Source organism: Vitis riparia, chromosome 12, assembly GCF_004353265.1.
Source record: "Vitis riparia cultivar Riparia Gloire de Montpellier isolate 1030 chromosome 12, EGFV_Vit.rip_1.0, whole genome shotgun sequence".
NCBI classification, from domain to species: domain Eukaryota; kingdom Viridiplantae; phylum Streptophyta; class Magnoliopsida; order Vitales; family Vitaceae; genus Vitis; species Vitis riparia.
The window spans coordinates 21,666,264-21,683,269 of NC_048442.1; the positions used below are offsets into that span (position 1 = coordinate 21,666,264).

Sequence of the window (17,006 nt, forward strand, 5' to 3'; positions counted from 1 at the left end):
GACACCGCTTCAATAACCAAGATGAATTGGGTCAAATTTTTCTTCTTCTTCTTCTTGTGCATGAAATCTAAGAGTTTAACTCTAACAAACAAAGTGGTGTTTCTAATTTCTTTTTATTTTTTATGGTAATGTCCTTGTATTTAATTTATCTTATAGTTAATTTGGAATTTGTTATAAAATGTGAAGTAACCTAATTATATGTCCTTGTAAAATAATTTTGCAGGTATACTACCATGAGTATATATCACTTGAAAAATATTTGTCACCACTATCCACTTGAGATTCCCCTTGTATTAGTGTTTAGGGAGATAATGAGTTATTATAAATGGAGCAAAAATTTAAAACACTAGGTAATTATGTACATTTGAATGTAAGCTATATTGACTAATTTGCTTGAATTTTTTATTTTGTCTATAGTGATTTTGAATAGGTTCTCTCTTTAATGTTCATCGACACATTTTTTAAGTGAAAATATAGGTTATTCAAAAGTGGAGAAGATGGTGGAATGGAGAAAAATGAGGTGAGAGAGAGGACAAAATGGAAATGTCTAGACATGAAAATGTTGTGAAGCAAGTAAATATTATAACATTTTTTTAACATGTATAAATATTAGTAATTAATCCTTACATTATCATCTTATTAATCACTCTTCTTATATATCACTTGATTGATAAAGGAAACTTAATTGATATGGATAAAGTTTTTTAACAATTAGGAACACAAGTATTTGATTTATGTAACTATGTGACTAGCAATAGTGTTCAAAGTGCTTTCAATGAATTTGAGGCCAAATGCACAAAATTCAAACAACTCTTTCTTGCTTTAAGAGAAAAATCTTTGAAATACAAAAAAGAAAGAAAAAAAAAAGTAACATAACTTCATGTGAGAGATCTTTGGAAGAGAAAAGAAAAAAAAAATGGTGACACTTTTTCAATTGATAAGCATTTGAGAGAGATTGATTGGAAAAAAAAAATAGAACAATCTCCTACTTAAGAAGAATTAGACCTCTTTTGTGAAGAAAATGATGATATGTTATCACTTCCAATCAATAAGCAAAATGATGATAATGTAAAAGTATATTTAATCATGAGATGTGTGCTTCTTGATTATTACTTCTCCATTACATAATACATATATGTGTATTAATGATATTTTGCTTCTTAGGAATCATTATTGTTGCTATATTTTCTTTCAAGTCAATCATGAAAACATGTATGTCAAAGGAGAGAAAGCCTAGTAGATTTAAGGAAACCCAGTTTCTTCAAGATTTAGTGAAAAAGGGAAAACCTGAAGCATGCAATGTATAATACACATTATTGAATAGCATTTTTTGGTTAGTCAAACATCATTTTTTTTTTAACTAATAGTTATGAGTTGTTTTCTATATAGTAAATCCTCATATCCATTCTAGAAAACATGGTGGATTCTTAAGCACTTACTAGACTTGAATATTTTGTTGGTGATTATGTTTTTAATAAATCATAGTCAACAAGGTCTGTAATATACTTAATACTCATACATGTATTTTAATAATTTATTTGTGTTGATATCTATGTATGTATTTACGTCTCATAATTTTTTTTTATTAATTATTGTTTTACTGAGCTTCTTGTCAATTTTGACCTTTCTAATTTTGTAAAAGAGTAATAAGGCTCATAAACTCTTATTAGTGATAGACGAAGTTAGATGTTTAAGGAGGGCAGGAAGGATGATGAGATAGTTTTTTTCAAAACCTTGCCTTACCACACTCTGCTCTATTTGACTCTTACTCGTTCAATCCTAACATATCAAGTTTGGAAGAAATATAATATAGTTTGGAACAAGTTTGAAGTTTTATTTTTTACACCAAAAAAGGTTTGGATGTTGCCCTACCTTCATTATATAAATATAATTAAAAATTATTATTATTATTTTCATTTTTTCCCTTTCCAATATATATAAAAATTTTAAAAAGTTGCTTTTCATGAGTAAAATATGAAAAATTATGAAATTTAGAAATACACATTTTTCCCTATTTACAAATCATATTTATTTTAATATAATTCAAATTTTTTTAAAATAATTAAAAATTTTAAAGTAGATGGAGTAAATATGAAAATTTCTTAACTTGCCCTATCACCTATGTTTCAAGTTTGGGATGAGGATGAACTAGAATTCAAAGGGATATGAAATCAATAGCCTAGCCTTCTTGATCAAGTCTTTCTAAATTACCAAAATCCTCATATCAAATCACACATACTTTTAGAATATAATAAAATTTTAATTCATAATATTAGACATTTCTATTTTGAGCATAATTGATTTATTATATAAAATAATATATTGTGGTACATTTAATTCATTAAAAATCAAGATCTTGAGATGAATTATTTTAAAAAATATTTTTTTTAAAAAAATATTGTTTAGATAAAACTTGATAATGTATTTAAAAATATAATTGTATTTTTTATATAAAAATTGAATAATAATACTGTCAATTAATTGTGCCTCTCTTAGGTAGCAAATCTATTCTGTGTGTTGTGGAAAGGTTGAACAATCCTTCATCCGTCCCACATCGAACAACGATATAAAAATCGAGATATTTAAATTGGCTTATGTTTAGTAACTAGAATCGCCGGGTCCAGTAACGCGGACTTGTGACTCATGTGGGGGCATCAAGGTGGTCGAAGGTTGGAATGACTGGAGAGGTAGGGTGCTGCAGGGGTTTGATAGCTGGCTTGCCCGTTCCAAGAGGGGAGTTGAGCCCTGTGACCCGATCGAAGGATTGGGTGGCATGGTTCCTAAAGCGAGGAGGGCACCGCGTGAGGCTGGCTTCACAGAGCAGCGTTCACCTCCCGCTCTCTTCGGTGGAAGGATAACGAGCCAGTACTCCACAGGCCCAATGACGGCCTCCTCAGCCGCTCTCAACCCAACAACCACTTTTTCCCTCTTTTTGTTTAGAGCAGCGAGGCTGAGATTTGTTCATGAATTCCTTACTCCATTAATCATATAAAAAACATAAGTTCAACTAATTATTAAATAAATAATATATCATGTAATCTATTTAACTTATTTAACAATCAAAGTTTTTCTATTTAATAATTAAGTTTTATATATATGATTAATGTCTCAACTACGATGTTTTATAATTAAATTGACCTATTTAGTTTAAAAATAAATTTAAAATGAATCAAATATGAATTAAATAATTTAAAATATAATTAAATTAATAATAAGATTATTAGATAGGTCAATTTGAGTCAAATTTGTTTTATGCAGATTGACAAAAAAATTACCTATTTGTTAAATGAGTTATACAGATTTAAACGAATTTAACCCAAACTCATTTATACTCAACTTAAATCCGTAAAAAATATATTGGATTCATACCATATTGATAAATGGTATAAACTTTGTCACCCGTACCTTTTATGCAACATGGTTTGCTCATTTGAAGAATTGAGGCCCAACTCCTAATGAGACTAATTTAGAAGTTGGTGATTTTAGTCATTCAAATCATGGATAACCTCGTAAGAATATTACCCATTGGATAGTGAAAGTTAATCCTTCTAATCATGAGCCAAGGAAAGGGGTCAAGATGTCAAATCAAACCTTTATAGTTCAATGAGCCATTAATTTTAAATAGGAACCATAAAAAGAGGTCATAAACAAAATAAATTAGATAAAAATTTAATATGATAGTACCTAACTTGGAGTTTATACTAGTGGCTAATTTTCTAACAACTTCAACTTTTGAACTAATTCTAATTATCAAACCCATTGCCATGGATGAAAATGTCAGAAAATTCTATCGAAATATCGGTGAAATTTCGGATATCAGGAGTGGTTGATATGAAATTGACCATTGAATAATTGGTCGATATATCCCCGATATTTCTTGATATTTTCATTAATATTTTCACTCCCCTCTTGCCTTCTTGCTTGGTCAGCTTGGTCAAAGCACGCTTTAGCCACGCTCCGCTCCTCTTGCCTATTTTGTCAACTCGATCAAAGCACGAAAATGATTTAACTTTACACCAGAAGGGGATTTCAAATTAGGTTAAAAGGGATCTCTTTGTCTAACAATGCGATAGAACCACAACAATATTTATTTTGGTACTAAAGGACTATTGTCATGTAATATGTATAAATTGTTATCATTGAATGAAATCAAGTATTTCTTATCCTAATTCTAAGTGTGCACTTCCAAAATTCATATTTTGTATCCTTAAAATTCAAGTATCAATATATTTGCATTTACCGATATTTTTATCCTTAATCATACCTATATCAATTATACTTACAAAATAATTTTAATATGTGTATTTTTGCTTATTTTATCATTTTTTGAAAATTTTTCAAGCATTTATATGAATTTTGAATCATTTTCATCCCACCGGTACTTTTATATATGGATATATAATATATGCATAAACCAATGTTTAAAAAATTAGCCTAAATTGAGTGATTGAATTTTTGATCAAATCTTTTTCCAATTTGAATAAAAGTCCTATCTTATTTGAAGGTCAATCTAGTCATGAATCAATAATATTCATTCCATAAAAAATTGTGTCATTTTTGCCATATATTACTTTTGGGTCAAGAATTGATACTCTAATTTTTTTTTTTAGAAGATAAAAATGTTTGTATATTTAGTTAATTATTGTATTTGAAAGTGTGGTATTTAGAAAATAATCACAAAAATCAAAAGTGCGTTCACTTTTTAGAAAAGATCTAAATTTTTTATATTCTAAAATTTATATTATTTTAAATTTTAAGAACATAGAAGTTATATATTTATGATATCCAGATTATTTCATTTTGAACTTTTGGATTAAGTGACTAGTACAGCATCTAGTATGATGAAATCGACTAGGCCACAAAACTTATCTACTCATACTAGGATGTCTTTGACAACTCCTCTTGGGAACTTGGAACATAATGTTTTTGCCCTGTTTTTATTAATATTGTGTTTTTTTAAATAAAAAAATTATGTTAGTTGTTTATGATATTTTCTAGTATTTTTGTAAAATACAACCATCGATATTCTTTCAATCTCTTATATTTTAATCCTTATATAAACCAATTTAAGGCTTTAGAAAAGCTATGTTACCAAATGGAACAAAATTTCATATATGTGATACCCTGTATTTTGGTATGTCTAGAAGAAATTTGCTTAACTTTAAAGATATCCATTAAAATGGATATAATATTGAAACTCTGTCAGAAAGTTATTTCGAATATCTTTATATTACTTTCTTGATTTCTAAGAAAAACATATTTTAAAAAAGCTTTTAACTTTATCCTAGAGTTATATCACATGACTATTACACCTATTAAAACTTATATAGTCATGATTTAGAGGTTCTTTGACACAAATATTTATGCTATGTCATGATTGACAAGGTCATTTAGGCTCCTCCATGTTGCTTTGCATTATAGTCAATTCCCATGGGCATGCTTTGAGGAACTAGAAGACTTTTTCCCTGAAGATTCTTTCACCCAATGATGTCTACTATATTTCCTACTTAAACAAGTCTAAGTCACCAACCTTTTTAGAACCATCAAGGGAACATATGTGGGCCCATTCGCCCACCTTCTGGCCATTTTGATGTTTTATGGTTTTGATAGATGCCTTAACTAGGTGGTCACATGTCTATATACTTTCTACTTGCAATATTGCATTTCCACTTAAATAATTTGGTTAATTCATCTTGGTAATGTTAGTAAATTTACATCTAAAAGATTTATTAATTCTTATATGTCAACTGGAATTGGTGTTGAGCATCCTCTTACTCACACTTATAATCAAAATGGCTTAACACAATCTCTCATCAAATACTATTCAAACTGAGCATTATGAGTTGGCCAGAAAATTCAAGTCATAGGTTCCCAACAAGATGATAAGTTGTTGGCTATAGTGCATTACTTCTTAATTGAAAGGATGACTTGTTTTGGTCATTAAGATAGTTTTCCCATGGTAAGTGGATCAATAAGAATGGTTATACATTGGATAGAAAGTATGGTGAATCATGACGTTAATTATCAAATAGTTATGATTCAATAAGTTACTATGTTGCATGGACTCTTAAACTTGAGATAATATTGAGTTAGTGCAAAGATCTTCTGTGATTTTGACCTATAAGTGAGACCTTAAGGTGGTCATATATTTCCTATAGATTGGATCAGTAATGACTAAGGTGGGTGGTAATAGATATTCTCGACATACGCAACATGATATCTCATGGAATTAAAGCAACGTGTCCTTTTAAGTGATCTTAAGGATATGTGATCAAAGAAAACTATGGTCGTAGTTTTTCCTTAAGTAGAAATTTGACCTAAGCTCTTGAAAAGTTTTTCCTTGAGTATATTAATTTATCACCTAATAGGAGAATTTTAGACTCAATTGAAGGGATAATCTTGAGAAATTGATAGCATCTACCTTGTTAAATTAGAAACATCATTTCATGAGGAATTTGCTTACAGTAGATAGTAAATCATAGACTCAAGCATTTTATCATAAATGTTTTTGGCTTTTATGAATTAGGTTAATTAATTAATTAGAATCCACTGTGGTAAGATTCAGTGGCATAAACCTAAGATGAACTCAAGTCAATTAAACCATAAGGAAGTCTATAAAAACCCACTTAGAGGATTATGGTTAGACGCACTATTGGTTATGGTCTTCCAAAGAGGCTCCATCCTCCTCTCCCTTAAAAAGGTTGTGTAGCCATCCTACACAAGTTCCAAGGATCAAAGAACAAGTGATCGAGTGGAAGATCATGGCAATAAACGGGACTGCCTTCTTTGACTAGAATCCCGATCTAGGACCATCTAGATCAAGGGAAGATTTCAAAACCCTAGATCTACTATTTCATTTTGTTTTCACTTACTTTGTGTAGATCTTGCCTCCCTAGGCTTAGTTTTCACTTTGTGTAGATTTAGCATCCCTATGCCTAGTGATGGCATGCATCTATGATCCAAGGATTATCCCAACAAAGGATACAAAAAATAGACTCAAGGTACAAAGCATGTGACTAACATACAAAAGTTATAACCAAGGTACAAGAAATATAACAAAGGAAATTAATCTACAAAAATTATAATTATAGTATAAATTATGTGACTAAGGGTAAAAAAAAAAAAAGCTCCAACCATTTTTCAATGAAAAATGGTTCGATATTCAAAAAATATCGAAAGTTCATGCTAGTATATATAGATGACATACTTGTTTTCAGTCAAACTCATGAAGACCATTATGATCACCTCTCCATTGTGTTCTTTGGAGGAGCTACAACCTTTGCCCAGAGAGTTCAACATCCAGAGAGGTACTAAATGCCACACCCTTATCTTACTTATTTATATAACACCACAATGTTTTCTATATATAGCTATAGAGGAGAGTGCGATACAAACCATTATTGAACAAGAAAATCTCTAGCGTCTTCCCTACATATATCTCTCGTTGATGCATCTAAAAAGCTATCCATACTTTCTGATACCGTCAACTTCTGCCTCTAATGAAATACCAGGCTCCATTATGGACTAGACCAGAGACTAGATTACACTAGACTAGAATATAGATATACAAAGTTCATACTCGATTGTTCACAGACAAAGTATTTGGGTGGAAGGAGACTATACACATTAACCAATCCTTTGATTGATTAATCTGTGGGAGAACAGTAATTTTCCCAAAGCAGCCAATCAAAATGGCAACAATGCGTTAGTCAGGAGGCCCCTTATTAATAATATAAACGCAAACACACAGTACTTCGTTGTAGTGGGGGACGACAGCCTAGAGGCCACCAAGTCACATCCGGGAAATCTGAAGCGGGATAGAGAATGATGTTTCTTCACCCATGGCTGGCTGGAACAAATCGAGCTCCCCATATCGCTCTAGGACACGCATCCTGCATTCCTCTGCAGCTAATGTTCCAGTTGAGAATGCACCATGCACAGACCCCGGGTAGTTCACACTGGTCGCCTCCCCTGCAAAAAATAGATTGTCTACAGGGACCCTTAGCCTCTCATACAGATCATGGGGTTTCCCTACTGCATCATAGGTGTAGGATCCAAGTGAATTCTCATCTGTGCCCCACCGAGAAACAAGATACTGAATCTGCACCAAATGAACAAAAACTTTAGAAAACCCAAGGCAATGCCCACTACACACATGAAATTATCATATCCACCGGGATTTATCGTGTACTTTTTCTTCATCCTATTTCTTTTCATCAGTAATTATCTTTATCTGTTACCCAACCAGATTTGAAATAGATAACAGCAGCTTTGTAGATCCCACCCCAAAGGAATTCAATCAAATGTACATGTCTGACAATCTTATCTAAATCTATACTGAAGAATTTGGAAGCCTGGAAGAGCCTTAGGGTATGCTACTTGAGAATTATGCTGAAGGCCTCAGGCATGAGAACTCAAAAATTGTAATTGGAAAAGATGAATTATATGTTTGTAAAAGCTAAATAGCAAAGTCTATAACCATTACCGGGTCAGAAGCTTCAGGAAGGATCTTCTTGAGTTGCATAAAAGCAAAATTAGCAGCAGCTTCATCAGACATTTTCTCAATGTCTTTGGCCAGCTGCCCAGCAGGCATATACACAAGAACAGAATGACTTGTAGCTTTATGGAGATTTAGAAAGTAACTGCAGCCATAAGACGTATCTGCAACTACTCCCAAGAACTCCACATTTGGCCAAAACACCTTATCAAAGTGCAAGGCTATCTTGTTTTCGATTCCCACTCCAATGTCAGCAATTGCTTCTTCCTTCCACTCTGGGAGCCTTGGCTCAAACTTTATGCGACTCGATTTCAGAACACCAATGGGGACAGCAACAATGGCAGCATCTGCAACAAATGATCTCCCATCTTCTACTGTTACCTTGACTCCATTATAACGCCTTACTATTTTTGTAACCCTGTATGAATAGAAAATGCGGCTGAGCAATGAACAGATACATGATTAAATTAACAGGACTATATAAATATTGATTAATACCTGTGGTTCAAGTGGATGTCGAGACCTTTTGCGAGGGTGTTTATAACAGGGATGTAACCTCGGACCATTAGCCCATGACCACCAGGAAGGAGTTCTTCCTGCATATTAAACAAAAATTGTAACCTCAAACACTGTTCTTTTATGCAGATACGCAAAGCCATCCTATAACACACAATATGCAGAGAAGAATCAAGTAATAAACAAAAAATAAAATGAATAAATAAAAATGCCATTCAATACATAAATTCTCTCTCTTCACCCTTCGTTTTCACTGCTAGCATGCAAAGGCTTATTGCCCACCATACATTCATTGTATTTCTCCTAAAACTATGGATTTAATGGCAGAGTTATTAATCCTCCCCAGTTTTAAGAGGGTGGTGAAAGCCATGACAGCTAACAAAGTGGATTTATTTGCTGCTCATCAGAAGGATTCATTTGTTGAGAATGGTCTAAGTATCAATATTGATATTGATGCATTCATCTTATAAATCACTTTTCTAAAGGCAATATAAGGAACCAATAGTACAACTCATCAATCAAAAGCACACTTAAATGGAATTTGTTATTTTTTTTTTATGATACTGTACAACTCATCAATCAAAATCACTTTTCATCAATCATATGCAAAATAAAAAAGGTGTCCAAACTGCATGTGAGTTTTTCATGTATAGAACAAGAGGCAAAATAAAAATTGCACATACATCAGGGGATTGTATGGATGAGTCAGAAACATGTACAGAATAACATAGTAACAGATTGAATAGATATTATATATACTAAGTGCTTGTGAGAAAAACCAAAAAAAGATTTTACCAAGTCTCCTTATCATGTTTAGCATACACGCACATTGATTCTTGAACAACTCTTTTTTCTATTTCTATTGGCTAAGAGATCTAGAACTATTTATGAATTGATACCTGATCCCAACTTTTAAGTGATATGTTATCAGCATCTGCAGCAAACCAGCCTTCCATTCTGCACAAGTACCATTGCAGTACCTTATGAGCCAGCCCCTCCAGCCTGCATTTTGTATATACTAAGTCATCTATTGACTATTAAGAAATATATATATTTAGCAGGCTATTGAAATATAGTGTTGTGATGGAAAACCTTAAATCTGGTCTCCTTTCAAAAACAATTTTGAATGCATCTAGGATGGGCATGTCTTCACTATGTTCCTGTCGCACTTTATCAGTCTGTATTCAACAGAAAAAATGACTCAGCAAATTGCCACCAGACTAGACACAAAAACTTCTCTTCACAGCTTGGCTACAAGACAATCTAAAAGTAAATTGAACAAAATCTTCAACTTTTCACTCGCCACAACCCCTTGGTAAATTTTTGTGAAGTCCATGTTTCACAAGCCCCCACCCTTGGCTAAGATGCACAACTCATGCCTGTCATGTTTACCAAACTATCCCCATCCACATGCCTGCTTTAAATTTAGTATCTCATTTTAACATCTTATAAAAAGAAATGTAAGTTTATGGAGGTGTAAAAATAAAAAGTTATACATCAGGCATAATTACTGTCTCATAAGTAAACAAAACAAAATAATAAGACAATACTTGCCTCTTCCAAAATTTTCTCAAATGCTACACCGATCTCTCGGACTAATTCTTGAGGAACTTGATTCCCATCCATATCAAAGAGGGCATAGCTGCATAAGACAATAATAATCACCTAAAACCAATAATATGGAGTATGATAACAAAAGAAGGTTTCTTTGAGATAATTTTTTGCATTGGAAATGCTACAATCCATACAATGTTTTATTTGGTTTTGTAGCAACAAATAAACAGCAGTATTAGCAGCTTTTTAGCAAGTTTTATTAAGTTACTGTAGAGAAGGCATTGCAGCAGTTCTGTAAAAATTTGCTTGCTCATCATAGTTGTTTTTTTTATTTTTTTTTAATTTAATTTTATTGCCATACTACTTAGTAGTAATTTATTAGTGTTTATTTTCTCCTTCACAAGTCCTTTTCTCTTCTTGTATCCCGCAATCCCCCTCTACCTCATTTTTGAATCCTTCTCCCTCATTTGTATACATTCTAGACTAAAGATAGAATGCCGTCCAGAACTAACCACTGGTCCATGGCTTGAAATATTTACAATGTAAATTTCAACTTCAAGAAATGAAAGCATTAGAAATTTCCATGGAACTCAAGGAAATAATGAAAGAGATATAAAACTCAAGACATTAAAAGAACCCTTATGTATAAGAAGACAAGGTCATAATGCAACATTGCAGTTTAAAAGGAAGTGATGTTTAAACTAAATGTAGAGATATTATAAATAGTAGTGTATTTGGGTTGTGGTACCTTCCTGTCTCAAGTAGATTTTATTCTATCAAATTATGTTATCTACAAGAAAAAAAGAAAAAACAAAACAAAACAAAAAACATGAAGACTTAAATGACTTTCTTTACTACCTTCCCTGTCTCTGATTTTACATTAGAGTGTTAGTTAAAAATTCTAACCATACACCAATGTTAACTAGTCAACTTCACCAAATTTCATTTCATCAAACTTATTTTATAATGACAGCAATGCCATTCACATAAAAATACAGATGGAGGCTAGGACATACAAATTACCAACACCAACTTACAAATGGAACCTTTACTCTAAAGTCATCAATTCATAGTCTAGAATAAGAAACGATGTAATTGGATGTTTAACAGAAGCTCAGGCTGACATGCTCAAAGATAAATGTTATGTTACCAAACAAATAACTGAAACATTCCTGTCTCAAGCATGTTATGTATTAGAAACTATGGACATCCACAAAGCAACAAAGGTAAAATGTGTTTACCTTTCTAAATCATGGTCATACAGCACAGAGTTGTCGCCACTAGTACGGTAGAGTGGTAGCCCCAGTCTACTGATCAAAGGTGCCAAGGGATTCTCTTTGCAGACCCCATGAAGCCTTGAGTACAATATTGAAAGAGATTTTAATTAGAGTTGACAGGAGGTATCCACAGGTTTTAGCAAAAAGAAAGCTAAAAGATAAAAAGTTTACCATGATGCTCCCAGGTCAACAGGAAAACCAAATGAGTAATCAGTATGAACCCGTCCACCAATTCTATCACGCGATTCCAACAGAACAACCTAAAAAAGATAAAGTGTGTATAGTTAGGAATATAGCAAACAGAAATCTGATCAAAAAAGAAAATAGCAAACAGAACAGAGCAATATTTATCTATGGCTAACATCTCCAAAAGTAATAATGGTTGCAACTAAATTCGTGAACAGACAAGCATACTGGCTGAAAACGAAATTATTACAAGTTATTTCACATGCACAAAAAAGCAAGTGTTGAAACCTGGTTTACATTTTTCCTTATTACAAACCAGCTTTAAAATTATGCTGATATTGTGTTTTGCATCTTTATAAAGTAGATGATACTTGACAAAAAGTCAAGCTTGTCTGTGCTTGCTACTGTTTACTCCAACATGGAGCTCGTTTTTTGTTTGCCTTCAGGAGAGAAAAATCCAGCCCATGCCTAAGCTTGAAGTCAAGCTAAAATTAACTAAATATGAGTACAACAGCTACTTGGGCGTTTTAGTTCCCTATATCTTAGCAAGGTGCTGTCCGTCCACCAGAATTGCCATTAAGGCCACTAGGTTAGAGCAATACTAATCCAGGAAGAATATAAAAGCACCTATAAACAGCTATAATCCACAGATCAGGCTACTCTTTCGCATGAAGTGAAAAGCAGATCATATTGGTACAAAAACATACACATGTCCCATATGGACAAGCGCATGATACCTAATTCTGCATCAAACACCTGCTCCAACTTTCTCATTGTTGTGTACAATAAAAACAAGATTCTGGCCATAAAATAAACAATCTGGGTAAACTTGTGGCAATGCATCATATATACTTAAAAAAATAAGTAAACAAGCAACATTGTTGAAAATTTGGTCCATTACCAATCCACCCACCAAGGAATGCAGACATGAAACTCAGACTAGTTAATGACTAAAAATTATGCAATAATTTTGTTGGATAACCAATTTTCCTAAAAGCTCTTAGGCTTGAATATAGGCTTAATAAATACATAGTTGGGCTTGAACGTGGAATCAATAAATTGGGGAAATAAATATGGCCTCCAACTAAAGATGCTCAGATTCCATTTTGAACAACCAAGTTTTCTAGAAGTGCAAGTTGTTAGGATTTGGATTCATAATGTATATCATGGTCTCCAACAAATTTCACTAAAAATGCATCATACACTTTTCCTTGGCAACAAGAAAGAAGCATTTGCAAATGCTCCATAAGTGTTGGGCCAGCTAGTCATGTCAAGTGTAGACACAATAACAAGCATGGGGTATAAAAATGACATGCATCATAATCAAATTTTCTCTTTTGAATACCCGAAATGAGGCATCATGAAGGGCACGAGCAGCTGCAATGCCTGCCATACCAGCACCTATGACGATAACAGATGGTGAGGTCGCTTGCTGCCTTTCAATATTTGCATAACAAAGAGCTACAAGACAGGAGATTGAATTCAGATTCTGGAAATCAGGCCATAGAGATGAACTACAAGTCTTCAACACTTTGATAAAAGAATCTTTAAATGCACATCCTAATCACAAAATAATTTACATCTTAGAATAACATTGGAATGTACTGAAGTCACTATCATATGCCTTCCAAGAATACTTTTATCAAAATAAATCAACAAAACAATGAAGTAAAGCCCCCGATACCTGGCTTAGGTTGCGAAGGATTGGAGTGGGATGGAAGAGGTTCCAGGGTCAATTCCATGGGTAAAAAGCAAATCAACAAAACATGAAGTCCATGCAGTTTTTACACCATACACTTCAAATAAGTGTATTACTGTGGAAGAACATGTCGATAAAGCACTAAATCATGGGCAGTCTTTGACCATTAGTGGAACAGTAATAAACTAAGCTTAATGTCTTGAACAGAAGAGGAAAATGAGAGGATTGAACTATGCAAAGAAAATAGCAAGCACAGGGTAGAGGAAAGGAAAACCAATTGTAGAAACGAGTAGAAAATAACATAATTACAATAGAAATCATATGCTATGTTCCAAAGTTATTTAATTGAATTGCATCCAAGATTGATCAAGTGGTTTATACAAAACTCTAAACTAAGAGTTACATGGTGGTAAGAGCATTATAGCAAAATTTGAGAACTCTAGAGCCTCATTTTGTAGCACGGAATCAGACTCTAGAGGAGAGGCCCAGATTCTACTGAGTTAGATTCCAGCAGAAAAATTTCTTATGAATTCACCCTGTGTGCACTTTATTGTGATTTTGGATAATTCCAAAGTCAAAATGCCATGTGAATTTGGGCAAGGATTTCCCTGATCTCATATGATTTTGAGCAAATCCAAACCTGTAGCTATGCTTTAACAAAAGATATTATCAACATACAAGATGTCGACATTTGCATTTAACTCTTAGTTTGAAAGTGTTTGTACCACTCCTCGAACCAGTATTTCTTTTCAAAAATCAATGGTGGCATTGTCAATGTCCAGTCCATTTTTGAAAAGCATGGTAAAAACAACAAATAACATAAACAGAAAACATGCAGCATTATCAAAATACAGTGCATAAATGACCTCAACAACAACAACAACAATAATAATAATAATAACATAAGCATGTCAGTCCCATCAAGCCAGTTTAATTTTGAACATGCTACTAATGAGGTCATGTTCAAAATTATACTGGCTTAATGGGTCTCTCTGGCATGTTTATTCAATTTAACATGCAGCGTTATCAAAATACAGTGCATGAATGACCTCAATAATAGTAGAAATAACATAAACATGTCAGTCCTATCATGGCAGTATAATTTTGTACATGTCACAGAGTCCTAACAATAATAATAAAAAAATTGGATAAACATGTCTGAGAGACCCATCAAGCCAGTATAATTTTGCATACTCATATCAACTATTGACATCAATGCCACATGTTAATTTTATGCGCAACCATTCCAATGCTTTTTTTTTTCTTTTTTTCTGATTGGTAAATTTTTGTCCCCATTGGGACTTGGACCTGGAACCTCCCATAAACCCTTCCCATCCCTTTACCACTTGAGCTAGGCCTCAAAGGCACAACCATTTCAATGCCATGAATCTCACATATTCGTATAGTTGAAACTTTCATTTCAAGAAGACAACTTACCCAATTGCACAATCATTAAACAACTAAAAAAAGGTTTTTTTTTTTTTCAACTGGGAAATTTTTGTAAAATCATAAGCATTTATGTGATGTATATGTTTGAATGAAAACAAAGCATTACTCAGTCTTACCAAATGGTACAATCATTGCAGAAACTGTAAAAAGTTTCATTTTGGATAGGTCGCAGAGTAATTTTCACTAAGTTATGAGGATTATATGCTACGAATGTCAGTTGACACCACAAAAAAAAAAGGAAAAAAAAAAAAAAACTTTTATGAATGATCAAAACAAAATGCTAGTTTTTAAAATAAGTATAAAATCAAGTGCAAGGAACGCAGGGAAAATCAAACAGGACAATATCAATAGCCTTTATTTGAAAATTCAAAAAAAAAATCAGAAAAATTATAAAGCATGTGGATAATTAAATATCTGACTTCATAGAGTAATCAAATTCTCCTTATTCAACAAAACACCCTGTCCAGGATAGCATTTTGTTTTTGACACAGCAAAGCATGATTTCAAATGGGTAACTTCAGTATTATTAAAAGTTCCTTCATCCTCAAAATAAACTGAATAGCTTCCTCGGGAAGAACACTGAAATTGCTTTCATGTTAAGCTCTTTTTTAATAAAAATAAACACACTTAAAAGCTCGTATTGTACTTTTAAAGACCTTTCAAGTTCAAGAAGCCACTTCAAACAGGGTCTGAAATCGCCAGCGGATGCTTCATGGGGTAGGCACCAGGAATGATCACTTCCTACAGTTACATTCATGCCATTGTATGATCACTGCTAATTTTTCAAAAATACCACTTCCTAATCACCATTAATGTTTTTAAAAAATAAAACTATATTTCAAAGCATATGTTCATGCTAATCTTCACTTAATTTACGTAAGAAAAAAAAAAAAAAAAAAAAACATATTGAAAAGAAACAAATGAACAATAAATCACAAAACCACATGAAAATATTTCTCTATTCGTCCACATGAATGACATATTCTGTAAATTTGATAAAATTAAGGAGCTTTTTACCAGCACGAAACAACTCTCCAAAAAAAGGTTTAAAAAAACACGGAAATTAGCCAACCTCTGCGTAACTGGCGATTACTTCTCTCGGACGACTCCATTCTCTGGCGATCTAAAACGGCGACGGCGGCGATGATTGAAATTCCAATTAAAACAACTAACTAATGATCCAGGTTCGAGAGGCTTCTCGAATTTGAACAAGGCAGGGGGTAATTGAGGAGAGTAATGAAGAATGAAAATCAAGAGACAGGTGGTGAAATGATTGGAATTCGAAGTAAACCCTAAGTTAACCAACCAGCTCATGCGGTGTGGTCTATTAACACCACTGCTCACACCTCTCTCGATCTCGCCGGAAATCTAGCCGGAAAACGCCGCGATTCGGCGAAACTCACACAAATGGAACTATTCCTCCCATAACTCAGCTGAATTTCGGGGATCGGAAGCGAATCAGTAACGGAAATTAAAAGACAGACTGGAGAGAGAAAGAGGGACAAAGAAAGGGGAAGCTTTCTGGGTGTCTGGGTTCCGGGCTTCCGGGTTGGATTTATAGAGGTTGGCGTACTCGAGGAGGGTGGCTTCTGCGGTGGTGTAGAGAATTCATTGCTACTCGCTTTCTCAATTGAACACGTGGCGCATCAGGATTTGCTACATATATGTTAAATATCTTATTTATTAGTGCTAGAATGAGAGAGATGTAAATAGCCCCTGGCCACGTCATCCCATTCACATCATTCCCATTATTTTCTAAAATAAAAATTTTAAATCAAGAAATTCCTTTCCTTTATTCAATATGCACATGTATGAAAAAAAAAATTAT

The 17,006-nt window shown here is 33.1% G+C and overlaps 1 protein-coding gene across 1 annotated transcript; it reads right to left on the reverse strand.

The window, feature by feature from the left end:
- Window positions 1–7,161: 7,161 nt before the first annotated feature.
- On the reverse strand, window positions 7,162–16,703 carry LOC117926581 (polyamine oxidase 2-like). The gene is made up of 10 exons (XM_034845726.1): window positions 16,251–16,703; window positions 13,376–13,491; window positions 12,016–12,104; window positions 11,809–11,922; window positions 10,568–10,655; window positions 10,106–10,191; window positions 9,913–10,015; window positions 8,996–9,093; window positions 8,486–8,915; window positions 7,162–8,101 (listed from the first exon to the last, which is right to left on the reverse strand). The coding sequence occupies exons 1-10, from the start codon at window positions 16,288–16,290 to the stop codon at window positions 7,793–7,795; spliced, it is 1,473 nt and encodes a 490-aa protein (XP_034701617.1). The 5' UTR covers window positions 16,291–16,703; the 3' UTR covers window positions 7,162–7,792.
- Window positions 16,704–17,006: the final 303 nt, after the last annotated feature.

Excerpts from the sequence above, each read along its gene's own strand:
- LOC117926581 (XM_034845726.1), bottom strand. The coding sequence starts at position 16,290 with ATGGAGTCGTCCGAGAGAAGTAATCGCCAGTTACGCAGAG. Across the intron at positions 11,923-12,015 it reads GTTGACCTGGGAGCATCATG|GCTTCATGGGGTCTGCAAAG; the intron begins GTAAACTTTTTA and ends ATTGTACTCAAG. Across the intron at positions 9,094-9,912 it reads CACTTAAAAGTTGGGATCAG|GAAGAACTCCTTCCTGGTGG; the intron begins GTATCAATTCAT and ends TTTAATATGCAG.